Source organism: Heterodontus francisci, chromosome 13 (assembly GCF_036365525.1).
Source record: "Heterodontus francisci isolate sHetFra1 chromosome 13, sHetFra1.hap1, whole genome shotgun sequence".
NCBI classification, from domain to species: domain Eukaryota; kingdom Metazoa; phylum Chordata; class Chondrichthyes; order Heterodontiformes; family Heterodontidae; genus Heterodontus; species Heterodontus francisci.
This window is the reverse complement of record NC_090383.1, coordinates 84,318,157-84,339,609: the sequence shown is the minus strand read 5'-3', so window position 1 is coordinate 84,339,609 and position 21,453 is coordinate 84,318,157. Positions and strand designations below refer to the sequence as shown.

Here is a 21,453-nt window from a genome sequence, read left to right as displayed (position 1 = left end):
TTAGAAACCAATTAAAATTGAAGAAGGCTGATGAGTACAATAGAATAATAAGTAAAGAACTAAAAAAAAAGAAATTAAGAATGGGATAAGGAAAGTTAAGAAGGAGTGATAGGAACAATTTCAAAGAAAGTCAAATGGTATAGTATTTTACAAATATATCCATGCAAAGGGCTATCACTGAGCGAAGACTGACACCTGAGAGATTGAGGATGCAAGGAAAATCACAGAAGAACTTGATTTAATTTTGATAGGTTACATTTTACAAAAGGAGATAGACTGGAGGAAGTGGCAACTTTATACTGCATATATTTGCAACTTTCAGTATTGTAGGAGTGATATCAAAACAATTTAAAAGGCATTTTTGAATCAAAGTTTTGGAGTGAAGTTTATGGAACTGATCTATATCCATTTTTGATTAAATTTGGTTGGAGGTTATATATAACTTCAGTCAAACAATCGCCTTTCATGTGATGTATGAGGAGCAGGCTATTTAAACTCAGTTGTTGCAGCCCTATAGTGTAAGGAGCCCTGCTTTCATTGACTGCTTATAGTTTCTTATACATAATGAAAGGATGTAATAATTGCAAGGTGCATTCTTTAGCCTAAATTAGGACTTTGATTTTACTTGGGTTGATGTGATTAAACTAAAATGACCATCTGTACGTCATAGCTTTATTCCATTCTCTGCAATATCTTGATGTATGCATTACATTATGGAAGCAATGAAGCTGAAAGGAGTGATACAGTCTGTCAAGTTGGCTCTGATGTTGGACTTGCAAAGTTTGATTAAATTTAAGAAAATATTAAATTTTTACTTCAGACATTCTGGTTAAAATGTTTATCCTTTATTTCTTCAGTCTTGCTCCACCTGGCCCCACAAGAAAAATCCACTTGGCCCCACAAGAAAAATCCATTTGTGTTTCTGACCCCGGCTCCTCCTCCTGTCAGGTTGTCCTGGTGGGAACACCATAGTGGCTTCCCATGCAGACAGTTGAGACCCCCAATAATGTCATCATAGCCTGATTTGCATACTTAAAGAAAGATCTGGCAGCCATCTGGCAGGACTGCTCCTTGTGTGCTCAGACGAGCAGGTTACGATTGCAATCCATGGGAAGGCAGCAGGATTGGTTATATATAACTTGCATTGTTCATTTTGTTCAATATGCCTGGCTGGTTTTTGCCAGGCAGGCAAGGTTAAAATCGGTGCTTTAGTTCTTTATTGTACATATTTTACTGCAGAATGAAGTCCTTGGGTTCATCATACCTGTGACATTACTAGCTCCACTTGGAGCTATTTTCCTCTTCCTCTTCAAGCTATCCAAAAGTGGGGAGGAAATTAAGCAAGTTTTCCTTCAAGTTGAAGTAGCTTCAAGATGGTATGCTCAACGATAGAAATTCAGAATGTCAAACTACTGTGGCACACTCAGTAACCTTAAACATGCAGATCTGCAGTTCCCCAGGCACATGTTGATGATTGACAAGCCAGTCTGGCTCATAGGCCTACCTTTCCAGGTTCTGTTTATCACTGGAAGCTGTGATTCTTCCCACTTGCCTCCAGGTAACTCTGCAAGTCAATGCCCTCTGGATAAACAACAGGTAACTTACCAGTGGTCTGTGCTGGTAAGTTGCACGGTTTTACACCAACTTGCATTTATATAGCACCTTTAACATAAAAACGTCCCAATGACATGAGGAAAATGGATGCTGAAACAAATACGAGAAATTAGGGTGACCAAGACTTGGTCAAAGAAGTAGATTTTAAGAAGCGGAAAGGATGACAGAGAAGCAAGAGTTCTAGAGTGAGACAGCTGAAAGTACAGCAACCAGATTAAAGGGAAAGGGGACATGTACAAGTGCTTGCTGTCAAAGAAACCAAGTTTCAGGGTGGGGAAGGGTGGGAAATGGTGGTGATATTGTAGGGCTGGATGAGGTTACAGAGAGAGCGGAGACCATGGGACATTTTCAAGAATACTACAATAATTTGAACATTGTGGTATTAGGGGACTGACAGCAGGGTAGGTTGGCAAGGGCAGGGGCCTAATGGATGAGAGGAACTTGATGTGGAATAGGATACAACAAAATGGTTTTGAGCTGAGGTGCAGAGGGTGGGGGGGGTGGGCGGTGTCAGCACGGAGAGGATTGAAGTAATCGAGTCTGGAGGCAACAAATATACGTAAGAGTTTTAATGGCAGATAGACTGAGGTGGGGCAGAGGCAGACAATGCTTTGGAGGTCTTTGTGATGGAGATAGTATAGATTCAGAAACCTTGAACACTTCTATTTGATTCCCTCCCACCTCCTCTGCTCTAGTGATTATAGTCATGAGCTCTGAAATGACATGGGATAATACCGGATGGACACCAATGCTTTTGTCTGAAATTCCTATTTCTACTATTGATTTTTGCTGATGCATTAACTCCTTTATTTTAGATGAGTTAATTCTTGCACTAAACTAGTAGAACAATTTCAGAAGAGCACATTAAGCATTCATGCATATCAAATAGTGTAGTTTCAGGGTTGTTGCTTTTCAAGTGTCTCATCATAACTATAATTCTCTGATCCCTCATATCCTCATAAGTCAACATTGCACCTCTTTCCATGGCTTCAATACAATTGCTATAATAGCATGCTTTAAAACTAAACAGAATAATCCAGATTCTTGTCTCTTTTTGTATTCAGTGATCTAATAATAAAATACAGAACCTTGACCTTTTTATGACTCTCCCGCCACCCCCACTTTAAAGATCTGCATATCTGTACCTCTTAAGTTTCTCTGTTCTTCAACTCCATTCTTTGCAACAGTCTTAATTTTTAAAGGGAGTGCTAATGATCAAGATTCTCTTAAAGATAACCCAGTGGTTTCGAGGAATGAGGTTTAGATTATGTTTAGAGGATGCAGTCTGTACTGCCATTTGAACTCCTCTCCAACAGACAATTGTATTTTTCATAGCTCTTGACCATGCTGTGCCTTATTCTGAGGTGAGAAGAGGGGGAAGGTAAACTGGCAGGGAGCTTCTGGTCCTCCAATCCTCAGATATGGACCTGACTGGTTTTCTACCCTGCCAAAGGATTTCTATTGCCAGCACACCACTAAACTAAGATTCCCACGTTAGTGGCAATTTCAGTTAACTGCATACCTAAGGTTAGTATTGTGTACAGTCAAAGTTTTCAATTAGTATGTTTGCCAGCCTTCAGTTTTCATCTCCATGAAAATGAATATGGTGAAATCACAGGTTGGTGAGCACACAGTGGAAAGTGTCAGCCATCTACTTAGTTATTAGTTATGTTTTTATTCTCACAGCAGTAGAGGGATGGGGGAAGCATGAAAGCAGCAACAATTTAATCAGAGGATTGAGGATACGTGGTATATTTTTGGAATTTTGTTGATAGGATTCTAAATTTTTTTTATATCCAAGAAAGTTTAAGGCACAGAAAGAGGCCACTTGGCCCATCATGTCTGTGCCAAAAAACAAAATTTTGCAAATTGAAAGAGCCATTGTAAAGATATTTTTTGGATATGCTATCATAGTAAGCCACTAGGCCCATTATAGCTTAATTTGGCTAGATATCCAGGTTTATGTGATTCCTACTTCTGTTGACTCGATGGGCAGGGTTTTACGTTTTGGGTCAGGACCCCGATGTGGGGTTAAATGCAGGACCTGACCCCACACTGTCAGGAGCAGTCATCCAAAAGTGTTTTTGCCTTGATTGGCCAATTACTGACCAGAGAGTGTGCTCGCCATCCAATTAAGGATAGCGGGTGGGCTCCCGAACCTGGAGGGCCAATAGGAAGACCTCCAGCACTGAAAGAGCTGGAGCCTGCCATTGCAGGTAAGGGAGAGAGACGGCATCTTCTTCTTGAGGCGCCCTCTTCGCAACTTTAAAAAAAATTGGCCACAGCTGCCAGGCCATCATTGTGAAGGGGAAACCCATCCACAGGGCGGACTGTGGCTGGGGTGTTGGGGGCCTCAGAGTCAGCCTGAAGCGCTGGTTGCCCGATCTGCCGCCGGGAGGCCACCTCCAGGCAGCTGCTGTGCTCCTGACCCCGGAGGCTGGCCGGAAAATTCCAGTCGGCCTCTGATCCATGGCCTTAGTTGGCCTTTAAATGATCTCAGTCGGTTACCCACTGCTTGTGGGTGGCTAGCCATTCAGCCCTGATCCTGCCTTCCCCAAAATGACTCAGGGTGGACTGGTGCCATTAAACTGGCCCACAAGCAAGTGGTGCAAAATTACACACCCACCCACCTCCATTCCCAACCCCATATTGGGTGAAAATGCTGCCCCTTGGTGGTGATTTAATGAGCAATTTTGGGAGAGACTTGATGTCTTGGTTTTAATTCATGTTGCCATCCTTATATGAATAAATTTGCTTGCGATTTGCAAAAAGGCATATCTCTGAGCATAAATGAAACCAAAACTTGTCACCCCACTCCCATGTCAGTTCTTAGTATGGATTTCCTCAGAAGCGAAAGCTTCTATTTCTCCCCTTCCCACAGCTATTTTTGATCCGATGTCTCAGCTTTGAAAAATTAAAATTTGGTTGTAGCTGCATTTTATAAATTGCTTAAATTAATTTTACTAATCTATAGAGAAAAATTATGCTGCCTAAAGGAGCAATGTTAATTTCAAAATTGATTATAATAGATAGGTAAAAGTCTAATTTTGAAATGGTTTCCCAGGTACAAAATGCCAAGCAAGTTAACAGTGCACTGAAGCTGAAATTAGAAGGAGGCATAGAAGAATTCAGACCATCTGAGGTAAATAACATGGTGCTTATAATTTCACAACCAATGTAATTCTCTGTCTTGTTATGTATGCAGTTTTAGGTCTGTAGTTTTATACATTACATGAAAATATTCCTCTGTTCATTGACTACCTGTAAAACTAGACAGATCTGGAGATCTGTGGCAAAATGGAATTCTGCATCAAGAAATTACTCCTTCACTTGGCATAAATAAGTACATGAATGCATCCACTGTGAATACTGTGGTGTTCCCACTATTCACTGACCTTTTTGCAAGATTTAAAAAAAAACACTTTTGTACATGTGTTGGTGCAATTTACATCTGTGTTCACATCTGAGGTATGTCTGCATTTGCAGCAATACAAATTTGTAAAACAACCCTCCATTCAAATCTCCTGTTATCATTTCAGGGAATTAAGTGTGTGCAGTTTAGACCTGGGGAAACCAGAACAAATGTTTCAAAAATTAGACAGGAAATAAATAGTTTTGTCCTTTGCAGATGGGATTAATAAACAGCCTATTAGCTAGTTAAATCTCATAAACTTTAAACTATAAATTGAGTATGGGTTCTTTCAGTATGGGGGCATCTTCTATTTACACACAGCTACTAATTGACAAACTCTGCGTGGATATCATTTGAATGTTGGAATTTTTATCTTGGAGTTTAACAAGCATGAAGTGGACGATTTTTTTGGTACAAATGTTGGTCTCAAATGAGCCTGAGACTACAGAGGGGAATATTTTTAACTTTGAAAAAGGTATTTGGCAATTTTACAGAAGTTTAGAATAACTTTTTATAGGGAGCATGTAAAATAAACATTTTGGCAGAAACAGATACAATAAGTTGAAAGAGCAAACATGCTCTTAACTTTGGTCATTGTTGTGAAGCATTGGTAGCAGTGCACCTTTAATGTACCTCTACGTTTCCTGACTTAAGATGAAAATGTTTGACTAAACAAGTCAATAAGAAGATTATCACATAATCAATGATATGATTTCATCATTTTGCAAATAACTAGGGTCATGAATACCAAATACTGTTAAGTAGAATTATGCAACATAATTTTTTATGGGGAGTGTTCAGAGTATAGCAGATTAAGTTGAAGCTGTTGAATTTTTTTCAGCAAAATACTCGTCCACAGAATCTGCAAATTGAGAGATGGCCAGGGGAAGAGTTAAAAGTCTATAAGAAAATGTAAGGATTTACACTTTTGTGCTGGTGTAAGTCAAATCTAAATGGCTGAGATTTGATGCAAATTTTGCCTAATTGGTAATGTCAATAGTGTTCAATTTTGTAGGGTTGGGCCATTTGAAAAATTATTCATAGGATCATGATAATTAAAGGGCAGGCAGCCATTAATCCCATCTCACAGCATCTATCCATAAAGACTCAAATCCCCTCATTGCAGCATCCAGTTATTCCTTATAATCCCAACATTTTTGCATTGATTACTGTATCTAGAAATCCATTCTGGGTATTGATCACTCTTTGTGTGAAGAAGTACTTAAAGGTATTAGTTCTAAATTTGTATTACAGTGGTTTAAACCTGCGATTCCTCGAGTTAATTTAAATTAATTTTCCAAATCTACCTTTATCCATACTGTTTATAATCTTATATATTGCTACAAGAGCACCTCTCAGACATATCCTGTCAGGGCTAAAAAGCCCAAGTTTCCTCAGTCTAGTAACAAACCTCTAAGGATGGGGATCAGCCTTAAGGCTCTTCTCTATGCAGCTCTAGTGGTTGACTGTCTCCCTTACATCTCATTGACCAGAAGGAGGCACAATACTCAAGGTTTAGTCTGACCAGAGTACTGTATATTTACATCATGATGCCTCTTTTTTCTTTAGAATTAGAATTAGAACATTACAGCGCAGTACAGGCCCTTCGGCCCTCGATGTTGCGCCGACCTGTGAAACCATCTGATCTACACTATTCCATTTTCATCCATATGTCTATCCAATGACCACTTAAATGCCCTTAAAGTTGGCGAGTCTACTACTGTTGCAGGCAGGGCGTTCCACGCCCCTACTACTCTCTGAGTAAAGAAACTACCTCTGACATCTGTCCTATATCTATCACCCCTCAACTTAAAGCTATGTCCCCTCGTGTTTGCCATCACCATCCGAGGAAAAAGACTCTCACTATCCACCCTATGATTATCTTATATGTCTCTATTAAGTCACCTCTCCTCCTCCTCCTCTCCAACGAAAACAACCTCAAGTCCCTCAGCCTTTCCTCGTAAGACCTTCCCTCCATACCAGGCAACATCCTAGTAAATCTCCTCTGCACCCTTTCCATAGCTTCCACATCCTTCCTATAATGCGGTGACCAGAACTGCACGCAATACTCCAGGTGCGGTCTCACCAGAGTTTTGTACAGCTGCAGCATGACCTCGTGGCTCCGAAACTCGATCCCCCTACTAATAAAAGCTAACACACCATATGCCTTCTTAACAGCCCTATTAACCTGGGTAGCAACCTTCAGGGATTTATGCACCTGGACACCAAGATCTCTCTGTTCATCTACACTACCAAGAATCTTCCCATTAGCCCAGTACTCTGCATTCCTGTTACTCCTTCCAAAGTGAATCATCTCGCACTTTTCCACATTAAACTCCATTTGCCATCTCTCAGCCCAGCTCTGCAGCCTATCTATGTCCCTCTGTACCCTACAACATCCTTCGGCACTACCCACAACTCCACCGACCTTAGTGTCATCCGCAAATTTACTAACCCACCCTTCTACACCCTCTTCCAGGTCATTTATAAAAATGACAAACAGCAGTGGCCCCAAAACAGATCCTTGCGGTACACCACTAGTAATTTATATTCTACTGTTTTGGCTATACTATTAACTTGCTGATTGCTATTCATAAGACATTTTGAGTGCCAAGTCTATTAAGATTCCTAGGTCTTTTTCAATTTCAATACCATTCATGGAGGACATGTGTTGCCCAATGTCTTGTCAATGTGTAGTACTTTACGTTTGTCCCTGTTTTAGCATCATCTGCCATTGTTTTGTTCACATACATATTTTATCAAGCTAATTGTACAATTTTTGAACTGCTTCATAAGATTCCATTAACCTTGTCAACTTGGTATCATGTACAAATTTAGAGTCATATAGTCATACAGCGCAGAAACAGGCCCTTCGGCCCATCGTGTCTGTGCCAGCCATCAAGCACCCACCTATTCTAATCCCATTTTCCAGCACTTGGCCCGTAGCCTTGTATGCTATAGCGTTTCAAGTGCTCATCTAAATACTTCTTAAATGTTGTGATGGTTTCTGCCTCTACCACCTCGTCAGGCAGTGCGTTCCAGATTCCAACCACCCTCTGGGTGAAAACATTTTTCCTCAAATCCCCTCTAAACTTCCTGCCCCTTACCTTAAATCTATGCCCCCTGGTTATTGACCACCCCCCCCCCCCCCAAAGGGAAAAGGTTTCTTCCAATCTATCAATGCCTCTCAGAATTTTCTATACCTCAATCAGGTCCCCCCTCAGCCTTCTCTGCTCTAAGCCTTTTCAGTCTCTCTTCATAGCTGAAACGCTCCAGCCCAGGCAACATCCTGGTGAATCTCTTCTGCACCCTCTCCAGTGCAATAACATCCTTTCTATAGTGTGGTGACCAGAACTGTACAGTTCTCCAGTATCCAGCTGTGGCCTAACTAGCATTTTATACAGCTCCATCATAACCTCCCTGCTCTTATATTCTATGCCTCAGCTGATAAAGGCAAGTATCCCATATGCCTTTCTAACCACCTTAGCTACCTGTGCTGCTGCCTTCAGTGATCTATGAACAAGTACACCAAGGTCCCTCTGACCTTCTGTACTTCCTAGTGTCCTACCATCCATTGCCTATTCCCTTGCCTTGCTAGTCCTCCCAAAATGCATCACCTCACACTTCTCAGGATTAAATTCCATTTGCCACTGCTCCACCCATTTTACCAGCCCATCTATATCGTCCTGTAATCTAAGGCTTTCCTCCTCACTATTTATGACACCACCAATTTTCATGTCATCTGTGAACTTACTGATCATACCTCCTATATTCACGTCTAAATCATTAATGTGCACTACAAACAGCAAGGGTCCCAGCACCGATCCATTGAGTTTTTGAGTCCAAGTTATTGATGTAAATTAGAAATCATATTAGTCCCAGCACTGATCCTTGGGGCATCCCACTCAGTGCTCACCCACACCGTCCCAATTCATCTAACAAGTACTTAATAATTTCTACCCTAAAGTTAATTTCTTATCCACACACAATGTTTACCCTGAGTTTGCTTTGAGGTTGACGATTAACTTAATTTTGTCAAATGCCATCTAGATATATCCCATTTTAGGGATTCCCAGAGTCTATTAGGAATGTTACTTCCTCAAAGATGTCACGGACACTGGTCAAGTAGTGTCTTCCCCTTCTGAATCCATGTTGACTGCTGTTAATAAAGTTATTATTGTACAGATGATCAAGTTTGGGGGCATAATCCATTCCATTATTTTACAGAATTGAAGTAAGACTAATGTGGCTGTGGTTGCCTGAGACTAATTTGCTGCCCCTTTTGAATATGGGAACTATGTTGACCTGTTCCTAATCTACTGGCATCTCACCAGTGTCTAGTGACTCCTTCACAGTGATTACCAATACCTCAGAAATCTCCTCCCTACAACAGCAACAACTTGAATTTAGAAAGCACCTTTAACGTAGTAAGACATCCCAAGACACTTCACGGGAATGATTATCAAATATAAAATTTGACGCCGAGCCACAGAAGGAGATATCGAACAGGTTACCAAAAACTTGGTCAAAGAGCCAGGATTTAAGGAACATCTTAAGGGAGGATAGAGAAGTGGAGAGTCCAGGGAGGGAATTCCAGAGCTTGGGCCCTAGGCAACTGAAGGCATGGCCGCCAGTGGTGGAGCAAAAAAAAACTTAGGGCTGCGCCAGAGGCAAAAACTGGAGGAGCACTGAGATATAGGACACATGTAAGAGTTTAGAAATGGGGAATGAGGAGAAATTTGAAAACCAGGGTGAGTTTTAAAATCAAGGCATTGCTGGTCATCAAGCACAAGGATGATGGATGAATGGCATGGTGTGAGTTGAGATATGGGCATTTTGGATGAACTCAAATTTACAGAGGGTGCAGGGTGGACGGCCTGGAGAGCATTGGAATAGTTGAGCAGTCACCTTTTGCACTCTGGGATAAATACCATCTATCTCTCAGGAATTATTGTTTTTCCCTTTTAGCCTGTGTAAGACTTAACAGCTCCAAATGCAGATTGATGACTTGAAGGAGGTAGTATAGTAGTAGGACCAGAAGACTGTGTGCAGATGAAATTTGAAGAGATGCGGACAATTAAAAAGTGCCAGAATAAGAAGACAGAAATCATTTGCTCCTAGAAAGGCTCAAGAAGGATTCCACCCTGTTCGAAGCTTTTGCTAAAATTAAGGGGGAAAAGTGCTAAGAAATGGTGGGCAAAAACGAAGGGACAGGAAACCCAGTATGCAGGCATTAGTTGGCAAGCAGATAATAGAGCAGTCCAACATCTAAACTCTTGTTTTATGGCTGCAAGACTAGAGATGGTGCTGCATGAGGTGGTTGTGTGGAGAATGGCCCTATTTTGTCATTTTTCCCATAGGTCAGCATTGCAGCAACCCTGGAAGGAGTAAGAGGCAAACTGGAGGCCATTACTGACTGTTACTGTCACTGGATATGCTAGACAGATGCAGCATGTCCATTGCACATTCTTGACAGCAAATGACACCGCTGTACATCTCTGTCCCTGAGCCTGTGAAGACATTCTCAATAGATGTGTCAATGCTTGTAGATTTGGAAGGTGGCACCTTGGGTTTGGATATGCAAGCTATTTTGGCTTTCGTTGCCTTTGGATGCTTGCCTATATGTAGTACCACTGAGGTGTTAATGATATTTCTCCATGTCATTGAATATTTTAATGAATACCTGTTTCTGGCAGGTGTTTCCTGTATCCACTAATGCCTACTGGAAATGTACATCAACTACAAATGAGTGGAGACCCAACATTCATCCCCATTTCTGGTCCATTACACCCTGTGCATAAATGCAAGTCTTTTTGAATTGCTTATGCAGCAAGAAACAAACACAGAAATCATCTCCATTATATCAAAACTGTTAACCCTGACATTCAAGTCAAATGCTATTTTTCTAAAGCAACTAAAGTTATACTTATGGGATTTGAAATTGGCTGTGAAGGTATAGTTGGTACACCAAAGAGCGTGTGTTAATTTATTGTTTTATCTTAATTGCTATGACTTAACCAGAGTGGAAGGTGCAAGAATTTATTGTAGCTTGAATTGTATTAGTTAACACAACTTTGTACAAGGATATTAAGAGATTTATCCTTTTCACAGCAAGTCAGCTTTTGAGCAAATTGATAAGTACAATTCCCTCTTGTGGTACTCTACAAGCTTCTGTGTTTAAAACCCTAGGCTGTACTGAGATAACTGATCTGAGTAGAGATTCAATAATTGGTTTTAGTGGTCCTGGACTTGGCAAGAAGAGGAGATGAGACAGAATTCCTGGTTCTGATTGCAAAATGGTGATCTTAGCTGGATAGACCGGCTGGGTTTTGTTCTCAGCCCAGGTTTCGTGGGTAGGGGATGCGGGTGCAGAGAATCGGAGTGGCAGTGGCCTCCATGGAACCCAACACCGGGATGGCCGGGAAGCTCTATGGCAGCAGCCACTCTGCCACGGGACCTTGGTTTAAATATTTAAAATACCTATCTGCCTACATTATCATAAGATCATAAGAACTAGGAGCAGGAGTAGGCCATCCGGCCCCTCGAGCCTGCTCCGCCATTCAATAAGATCATGGCTGATCTTTTCGTGGACTCAGATCCACTTACCCGCGCTCCCACCGTATCCCTTAATTCCTTTATTGTTCAAAAAGATATCTACCTTAGCTTTAAAGACGTTTACTGAAGAAGCGTCAACTACTTCACTGGGCAAGGAATTCCATAGATTAACAACCCTCTGGGTGAAGAAGTTCCTTCTTAATTCAGTCCTAAATCTGCTCCCTCTAATCTTGAGGCTATGCCCTCTTGTCCTAGCTTCACCTGCCAGTGGAAACATCCTCTCTAATTGTATCTTATCTATTCCCTTCATGATTTTATATGTTTCTATAAGAACCCCCCTCATTCTTCTGAACTCCAATGAATATAATCCCAATCTACTCAGTTTCTCCTCATAAGCCAACCTCCTCAACTCCGGAATCAACCTAGTGAACCTCCTCTGCACCCTCTCCAGTGCCAGTATATCCTTTCTCAAGTAAGGAGACCAAAACTGCACACAGTACTCCAGGTGCGGTCTCACCAGTACCTTATACAGCTGCAACATAACCTCTCTGCTTTTAACTCAATCCCTTTAGCAATGAAGGACAAAATTCCATTTGCCTTCCTAATTACTTGCTGTACCTGCAGACCAACCTTCTGCGATACATGCACAAGGACACCTAGGTCCCTCTGCATAGCAGCATGCTGCAACTTTTTACCATTCAAGTAATAATCCTTTTTACTGTTAATCCTACCGAAATGAATGACTTCACATTTATTAACATTGTATTCCATCTGCCAGACCTTTGCTCACTCACTCAATGTATCTATGTTCCTCTGCAAGGTTTCACAGTCATCTGCACACTTTGCTCTGCCACTCATCTTAGTGTCATCTGCAAACTTTGACACCCTACACGTGGTCCCCAACTCCAAATCATCTATATAAATTGTAAATAATTGCATTCCCAACACCGATCCCTGAGGCACACCACTAGTGACTGATTGCCAACCAGAATAGCACTCATTTATCCCCACTCTCTGCTTCCTGTTAGTCAACCAATCCTCTATCCATGCTAATACTTTACCCCTGACGCCATGCATCCTTATCTTATGCAGCAGCCTCTTGTGCTGCACCTTGTCGAAGGCCTTTTGGAAATCTAGGTACACCACATCCACTGGGTCCCCATTGTCCACCTTGCTCGTAATGTCATCATGGAATTCCAAAAGATTTGTCAAGCATAACCTGCCCTTCATGAACCCATGCTGCGTCTGCCCAACGGGACAATTTCTATCGAGATGCCCTGCTATTTCTTCCTTGATAATAGACTCAAGCATCTTCCCCACTACAGAGGTTAAGCTAATCGGTCTATAATTCCCCATCTTTTGTCTACCTCCCTTTTTAAACAGTGGCGTCACATCTGCTGTTTTCCAATCAACTGGGACTACCCCAGAGTCCAGCAATTACCATGTCATCAACGCTTTCGCTTTCCTGTCCAGAAGACGCCGGTGCCACCGAGGAGGGGAAGGGACCTCCGCTGCATTCTGAGTATGGATCGGCGGGGTGGAAGGGGTCAACTCTGCATTCTGAGTATAGATGGTGGGGTGGGGGGGCTGCGGGGGAAGGGTCAACTCTGGATTTTGAGTAAAGCTGTGGGGGAAGGGGTCAACTCTGCGTTCTGATTATAGATGTGGTGGAGGGGTCAACTTTGCATTGTGTGTAAGGATAAGAGGGAAGGGGCAACTCCAATATTTTGTGGATATGGGGGTGGGGAAACGGGGTCAACTCTGCATTATTTTGAACTGTTTGCAGAGCTGGCAGCCTTTAAAAAATGGTGGCAGCACCTGCTCTGGCATCAGGTGACGCCGTGAATGGCTTCGCCAATGCCGTCCCTGCCACATGATTGGGGGCGCGGGGGTTGCAGCCGCCATCAATATGTTAAGTGGCCGCCCGCCGTGTAATGATGGCACCGTGGCTCCCATGCGGGCAGCCGCCATTTTTTGCACCCATCACTGCTCCCGTCGGCTTTTGTGAACTGGTTACAATATAATCTGAGTGTATGGGGTATATAACTGTTCTTAATGGCTGATGGGGAACACCACTAGACACAAGCTTGCAAGTGCATGTTTAGGGACCAAAAAAGGAGGCGAATGGCATGGCTGAGGAACTAAATGAGTGCTTTGCATCTCTTTACCAAGGAAGAAGATGCTGCCCAGTTCATATTGAAAGAGAAGGTATTTGAGGTTCTGGATGGCCTAAAAATTGATGAAGAGGAGTTATTAGAAAGGTTGGCTGTACTTAAAAGTTGACAAGTCTCCAGGATTGGATGGGGTGCATCCGAGGATGCTGAGGGAAGTAAGGGAGCAAATTGTGGAGGTACTGGCTATAACCTTCCAATCCTCCTTAGATACAGCGGGTGATGCCAGCGAACTGGAAAATTGCCAGTGTTACACCCTTATTCAAAAAGGGTGTAAGGATAAACCCAGCAACTACGTTTAACCTTGGTGGTTTGGAAGTTTTAAGAGACAATAATCCAGGACAAAATTAACAGTCACTTGGACAAATGTGGATTAATTAGTGAAAGGCAGCACAGGCAAATCGTGTTTAACTAGCTTTATTGAATCACAGAATCCTTCACAGTGCAGAAGGAGGCCATTCGGCCCATCATGACCACACTGGCTCTCTGAAAGAGCAACTCCCTCAGTTCCATTCCCCTGCCTTCTCCCCATAACCCTGCACATTCTTCCTTTTCAATTGAACCTTCCTCCACCACGTTCTCATGCAGCTCATTTCAGACCTTAACCACTCGCTGCGTGAAAAAGTTTTTCCTCATGCCACTTTTGTTTCTCTTACCAAATACTTTAAGTCTGTGCCCTCTCGTTCTCAATCCTTTCATGAGTAGGAACAGTGTCTCTCTACCTACTCTGTCCAGACCCCTTGTGATTTTGAATACCTCTATCAAATCACCTCTCAGTCTTCTCCAAAGAAAACAGTTCTAACTTCTCCAATCTATCTTCATAACTGAAATTCTTCATCCCTGGAACCATTCTTGTGAATCTCTTCTGTACTCTCTCCAGTGCCCTCACATCTTTCCTCAAGTGCGGCGCCCGGAATTAGACGCAGCACTCCAGCTGAGGACGAACAAATGTCTTATACAAGTTCAACATAACTTCCTTGCTCTTGTACTGTATGCCCCTATTGATAAAGCCTAGGATACTGTATGCTTTATTAACTGCTCTTTCAACCTGTCCTGCCACCTTCAATGACTTAGGCACATATACACCTAGGTCCCTCTGCTCCTGCACCCCCTTTAGAATTTTTCCCTTTATTTTATATTGTCTCTGCATGTTCTTCCTACCAAAATGAATCACCCCTCACATTTCTCTGCAGTGAACTTCATCTACCACCTGTCTGCCCATTCCATCAACTTGTCTATGTCCTTTTGAAGTTCTACACTATCCTCACAGTTCACAATGCTTCCAAGTTTCGTATCATCTGCAAACTTTGAAATTGTGCCCTGTACACCAAGGTCTAGGTCATTAATATATATCAGGAACAGCAAGGGTCCCAACACTGATCCGTGGGAAACTCCACAACAAACCTTCCTCCAGCCCTAAAAGCATCCATTAACCACAACTCTTTGTTTCCTGTCACTCATCCAATTTCGTATCCATGTTGCTACTGTCCCTTTTATTCCATGACCAAAAGTTTGCACACGAGTCTGTTGTGTGGCACTGTATCAAATGCCTTTTGAAAGTCCATGTACACCACATCAACAGCATTGCCCTCATCAACCCTCACTGTTACCTCATCAAAAAACTCCAGCAAGTTAGTTCAACATGATTTTCCCTTAAAAAATCCACTCTGGCTTTCCTTAATTAACTGGCATTTGTCCATGTGACTATTGATTTTGTCCCGAATTATCTTTTCCAGAAGTTTTCCCACCACCAAAGTTAAACTGACTGGCCTGTAGTTGCTGGGCTTATTTTTACACCCTTTTTTGAACAACGGTGTAATATTTGCAATTCTCCAGTCCAGTGCCTCTGCGATTTCCACCCTCACTTCCCTCAGTATCCTTGGATGCATCTCATCCAGCCCTGGTGTTTTATCCACTTTAAGTTCAGACAGCCTTTTTCAATTTTAAACCCTAGTGTCTGACTTACCTCCTCTTTCAACATTGCCTGGATTGCATCTTCTTCCTTGATAAAGACAGATGCAAAGTATTCATTTAATACCTCAGCTTTGACCTCTGCCTCCATGTGTAAATCCCCTTTCTGGTCTCTAATCGGCCCCACTCCTCCTTTTACCACCCTTTTACTATTTATATGCCTATAGAAAACTGGGATTTCCTTTAATGCTAGCTGCCAGTCTCCTCTCATGCTCTCTCTTTGCTTCTCTTATTTGCTTTTTCACTTCACCTCTGGACCTTCTATATTCTGCCTGGTTCTCAATAGTATTTTCTACCTGGCATCTATCATAAGCACACTTTTGCTTCTTTATCTAGACCTCTACTTCTTTTGTCATTCGGGGAGCTCTGGCTTTGTTTGCTCTACTTTTCCCCTTCGAGGGAACATACCTTGACTGTGCCCGAAGTATCTCTTCTTTGAAGGTAGCCCATTGTTCATCTACTAGTTTTCCTGCCAGCTTTTGACTCCAGTTTATTCGCCCCAGCTCCATTCTTGCCCCATTGAAGTTGGCGTTTGCCCAGTTAATTATTCTCACCCTGAATTGCTCTTCGTCCTTTTCCATAGTCAGCCTAAACCTTATGATACAATGATCAGTATCTCCTAAATGCTCTCCTACTGATACTTGATCCACTTGGCCCACCTCATTCTCAAGAACCAGGTCTAGCAGTGCCTCCTTTCTTGTTGAACTAGCAACATACTGTTGCAGAAAAATTTCCTGAGCACTCTCTAGGAACTCTTGCCCTTCACTTCCCTTTACAGTACTGTTATCCCAGTCTGTATTTGGTTAAAGTCCCCCATTAAAACTACCCTATAATTTTTGCACCTCTCTGTAATTTCCCTGCAAATTTCTTCCTTCACATCCTTCCCACTAGCTGGTGGCCTATAGACAACACCGAGCAATGTAACTGCACCTTTTTTATTCCTCAGCTGTAGCCAAATTAATTCTGTCCTCGACCTCTCTGGGATGTCCTTTTTCTCCAGCACTGCAATGCTCTCCTGAATCAATACTGCCACTCCTCCCCTTTTGTTCCCTTTCCTATCTTTCCTGAACACCTTGTAACCAGGAATATTTAACACCCAGTCCTGCCCTTCTTTGAGCCAGGTCTCTGTTATAGCCACAAAATCATATTTCCACAGGGCAATCTGCGCCTTTACTTCACCAGTCCTATTAACAACACTCCGTGCATTCACATACATGCACATTAACCCTGATTGAGACTTTATTACTTTCTCCCTTACTCTGACCCCACCTAATAACATACTATTCCCTACTCTCATGCTATCCATTTCCCCCAATATTTTGTACTGCTTGGTATTCCTTTCTAATACTTGCTCCTGGTTCCCACACCTCTGGCTAGTTACCAGTTTTGCATCTCTCCAATCTGAGCTCCCTCTCAGGTTCCCATCCCCCTGACAATTTAGTTTAAACCCTCCCCAACAGCACTAGCAAATCTCCCTGAGAGGATATTCGTCCCAGTCCTGCTAAGATGCAACCCGTTCATCTTGTACAGGTCCCACCTGCCCCAGAACTGGTCCCAATGTCTTTGAAATCTGATGCCCTCCCTCCTACACCAGTTCTCCAGCCACGTGTTCAATCACTCAATTCTCCTATTCCTTTGCTCACTTACTGCTTTTGAGGTCCTGTTTTTTGATCTCCTTCCTAGCTTCCTAAAATCTGTTTTTAGGACCACATCCCCTCCTTACCTATGTCATTGGTACCAATGTGGACCACGATCTCTGGCTGTTCACCCTCCCCCAGAAGAATGTCCTGCAGCCTCTCCGTGACATCCTTGAGCATGGCACCAAGGAGCCAACACACCATCCTGGAGTCACGTTTGGTGCCACATAAACGCCTGTCTGTTCCCCTAACTAATGAATCCCCTATCACTACTGTTCTTCCACTCCTCTTTCTCCCCTCCTGTGCAGCTGAGCCACCTGTGGTGCTACAAACTTGGCTCTGACTGCACTCCTCTGAGGAACCATCACCCTCACCAGTATCCAAAATGGAAAACCGATTAGCGAGTGAGATCATATCATGGGACTCCTCCGCTACCTGCCTGGTTCCCTTCGACTGCCTGGTGGTCACCCATTCCCTATTTGCCTGCACGCCCCTAACCTGTGGTGTGACCACCTCCCTAAATGTGCTATCCACGTAGTCCTCCACCTTGCAGATGCACAACAGTGACTCCAGCCGCCGCTCGAGTTCTGAAACCCGGAGCTCAAGCTTCTGCAGCCGGTGACACTTCCTGCAGATGTGTTCGTCTAGGACACATGGTGCGTCCATGACTTCCCACATGCCACAGGCTGTATGTTCCACTCGGCCGAGCTGATCTGCCATACCTTAACTTTACAGACTATTATAAGTACAATAGCTTACCGGTACTCACCAAACAGCTCCTTCCACTCCACCAAAGCAGGAACCAAATACTGGAGGGTTAAAAAGTATAAAAAAAGAAAAATGGACGTAACAGAGATGTTTGGTGAGGGTAATGCGATTGATGTTGTGTATATGGATCTCCAAAAGGCATTTGATAAAGTACAACATAATAGACTTGCCAGTAAAATTGAAGCCCACAGAATAAAAGGGAAAGTGGCAGTATGGATATGAATAAAAGCAAAATACTGCAGATGCTAGAAATCTGAAATAAAAACAAGAAACGCTGGAAATACTCAGCAGGTCTGGCAGCATCTGTGGAGAGAGAAGCAGAGTTAATGTTTCAGGTCAGTGACCCTTCTTCAGAACTGATGAAAAGTCACTGACCTGAAACGTTAACTCTGCTTCTCTCTCCACAGATGCTGCCAGACCTGCTGAGTATTTCCAGCGTTTCTTGTTTTTATTTTAGTATGGATATGAAGTTGGTTGACTGACAGGAAACAGAGAGTAACAGTGAGTGGTTGTTTTTCAAGGAAGATATACAGTGGAGTTCCCCAAGGGTCGGTGCTAGAACCACTGCTTTTCTTGATATATATTAATGATCTAGATTTGGGTGCGCAGGGCACAATTTCAAAACTTGAAGATGACACAAAACTTGGAAATATTGTGAACTAGAAGGGCAATAGTGATATACTTCAAGATGACATAAACAGGCTAGTGAAATTGGCAGACACGTGGCAGATGGAAATTAATGCAGGGAACATTGAAGTGGTACTTATTTGGTAGGAAGAGCATGTAGAAGCAATATAAAAATAAAGTACACTATTCTAAACTGGGTGCAGGAACAGAGAGATCCTGGGGTAGGTGTGCAAAATTGTTGAAGGTGGTAGGGCAGGTTGAGAAAGTGGTTAAAAAGGCAGCAAGGGTGCTGGGCTTTATAAGTAGAGGCATAGAGTACAAAAGCAAGGAAGTTACGATGAACCTTTATGGAACTCTGGGTTGGCCTCAACTGAACTATTGTGTCCAATCCAGGGTGCCGCACTTCAGGAAGGATGTGAAGGCTTGAGAGAAGGTGCAGAAAATATTTGAGAATGGTTCCAGGGATGAAGTACTTCAGTTATCTGGATAGTTTGATGAATCTGGGGTTGTTCTTAAAGAGGAGATTTGATAGAGGTGTTCAAATCATGAGGCGAGTAGATAGAGAGAAACCGTTCCCATTGCTGGGAGGGTCGAGAACCAGAGGTCACTGGTTTAAGGTGATTGGCAAGAAAACCAATGGTGACATGAGGAAAAACATTTTTACGCAGCGAGTGATTAGGATCTGGAATGCACCACCTGAGAGAGTGGTGGAGGCAGATGCAGTCGGACTTTCCAGACGGAATTGGATAAGCACTCGAAGAGAAAATTTGCAGGGCTATAGGGAATGGGCAGGGGGGTGGGACTAGCTGAGTTGTTCGTGCAGAGTTGGCATGGACGCGATGAGTCGAATGACCTCCTTTTGTGCTATAACCATTCTATGATTCTCAGACACTGGATTCCTGGTGGTGCACAGCAGATAACAAGTGGATCAGCTTGCAGTACATTTTCCAGTTGCCACTGTTCTAGGACAAATATTTAATGTGTTTATGCTAAATTCTTTTGCATGCTGTTATAATACAGCTATGAAGCTATATTCAGGGAATCTATTATGTGTGTGTTAAGTGTTTTGTATGAGAACTGTACTAATTAAAAAATGCATCCTGTTCCAAAAGAAATTTGATGGCAGGAATAAATAAAATTCCTGTATTGATTAGACGTTATTTTAAAAGTGAGCAGTTTATAGCCTGGGTTATGATGTAATTAAAATATAAGATACCAGATTGTGTGACTTTCTGAATTATTGCAAGTAGGTTTCCGCAGCATATTTTGTTGAGGATTGTGCATTAATTATTTGCTGTATAGAATGAGTGGCAGTATTGTGTTAAGGTGTAGTGCATTTGGGGTCAGTAAACTGAGAAAGAGATAGGAAGTACTTTGAACATGCTTTTGCTCCAGAAGCTTGTATGTGATCTATATTAATATTTGTTCCAGGTGTTGCAATCTTGAGAAGGTTTATTTTCATTTAAGCCCTTTAAAAAAACAACCTTTTGGATCTCCCTTTTGAATTCTGTCTCTTCGCTGTTTGCTGTTGAGCTGAAGGGAGGGGAATAAAAGAGGAGGACATCAACTTCTGTCTGAAATGATAATTTTATTTACTCGGATTATTGTGCCAGAATTGGGATCTGTCATCCAAAAACGTATTTTCTGTTCAAGAAGCAAAAATTGCAGGCTCCAGTAGGAGCTTTTAACTGATGGGACTATCTCTTTTAATGAATTATTCTTCAAAGATACTGTTACTGGGCAAGCACTCAAAAGTATTCCCATACTCTCCAATTAACATTCATCTTCAAGGACATCAGTGTCTCCAAAATGTGCTAGACCCTATAACGAGGCCCTTGGATACAGCTACTGAATATATATCTGAACAGTAATGTTTTGGGTATAGATTTTGATGATATTTGCTCACTAATACTATTTATTTGTTTTTGCTCATTAGTTCTGCATGTTAAATTGGAAAGAGACAGCGGGCCAATCAGCTTCTGAAAATTAATATTTTTGCTGAGACCCTTTTAGTTCTGATGAATTTTATCTAAAATATTAACCCTTCTTTTCCAGATAGTGGCTTAGCTACTTGTGCATTTCCAGCATTTTCTATTACAGATTTCCAACGCTTATCCTGTTTTTATTTCAGATTTCAGCATTCATCATTACACATGGATGGGGAACGTGTTTTGACACTATGCAATAAACCTCAACAGATCTTGTCATTTACTACACTTGCTATGTGTAATGCAATTTTCTACCCAAGTATTGCCATTTTATATAACACAATTCTGGCGGTGGTGAAAATCATGGTATTGCACAACACCATTCACACTCGCTGCATATTTGCAGTGTACAAATGCACCCTCTGTTAATTTATAACAGAATGGATTTCACTTTAATTATTATTAAATAGTCCAATTTTTATATATGTAATGACCAGAAAAAAAATTGCCTGCACTTTCTACATCAGTTAGCATATCTATAAAAGAATTATATACAGTAGAATGAAACTTAACAGAAGAATTGAAGCCATTGCCTACAACGAACTAAGGTACAACAAAGCATTCCATTGGCATTCCTGCAATGATGATACCAGTTTTTGATTATCCTACAATACATTTGTCAAGTCTCATGAAGTGTAAGGCTTACATACTTTCAACTAAATGTGCAAACAAAGGTACAATTGACACCCATCTACAGATGCTGACAAGTT

At 42.0% G+C, this 21,453-nt stretch overlaps 1 protein-coding gene across 4 annotated transcripts in view; it reads left to right on the top strand.

Annotated features, from left to right (window-relative positions):
* rcor3 (REST corepressor 3) overlaps positions 1-21,453 on the top strand; it is a 74,337-nt gene that overhangs the window by 39,608 nt on the left and 13,276 nt on the right. For 3 of the 4 annotated variants that reach the window (XM_068045093.1, XM_068045092.1, XM_068045090.1), the window contains one exon: positions 4,679-4,756. The exons of the other annotated variant lie outside the window; for it this stretch is intronic. In XM_068045093.1, coding sequence (XP_067901194.1) covers positions 4,679-4,756 — 78 coding nt within the window. The remainder of the gene's footprint in view (positions 1-4,678; positions 4,757-21,453) is intronic. 4 annotated transcript variants of the gene reach the window in all.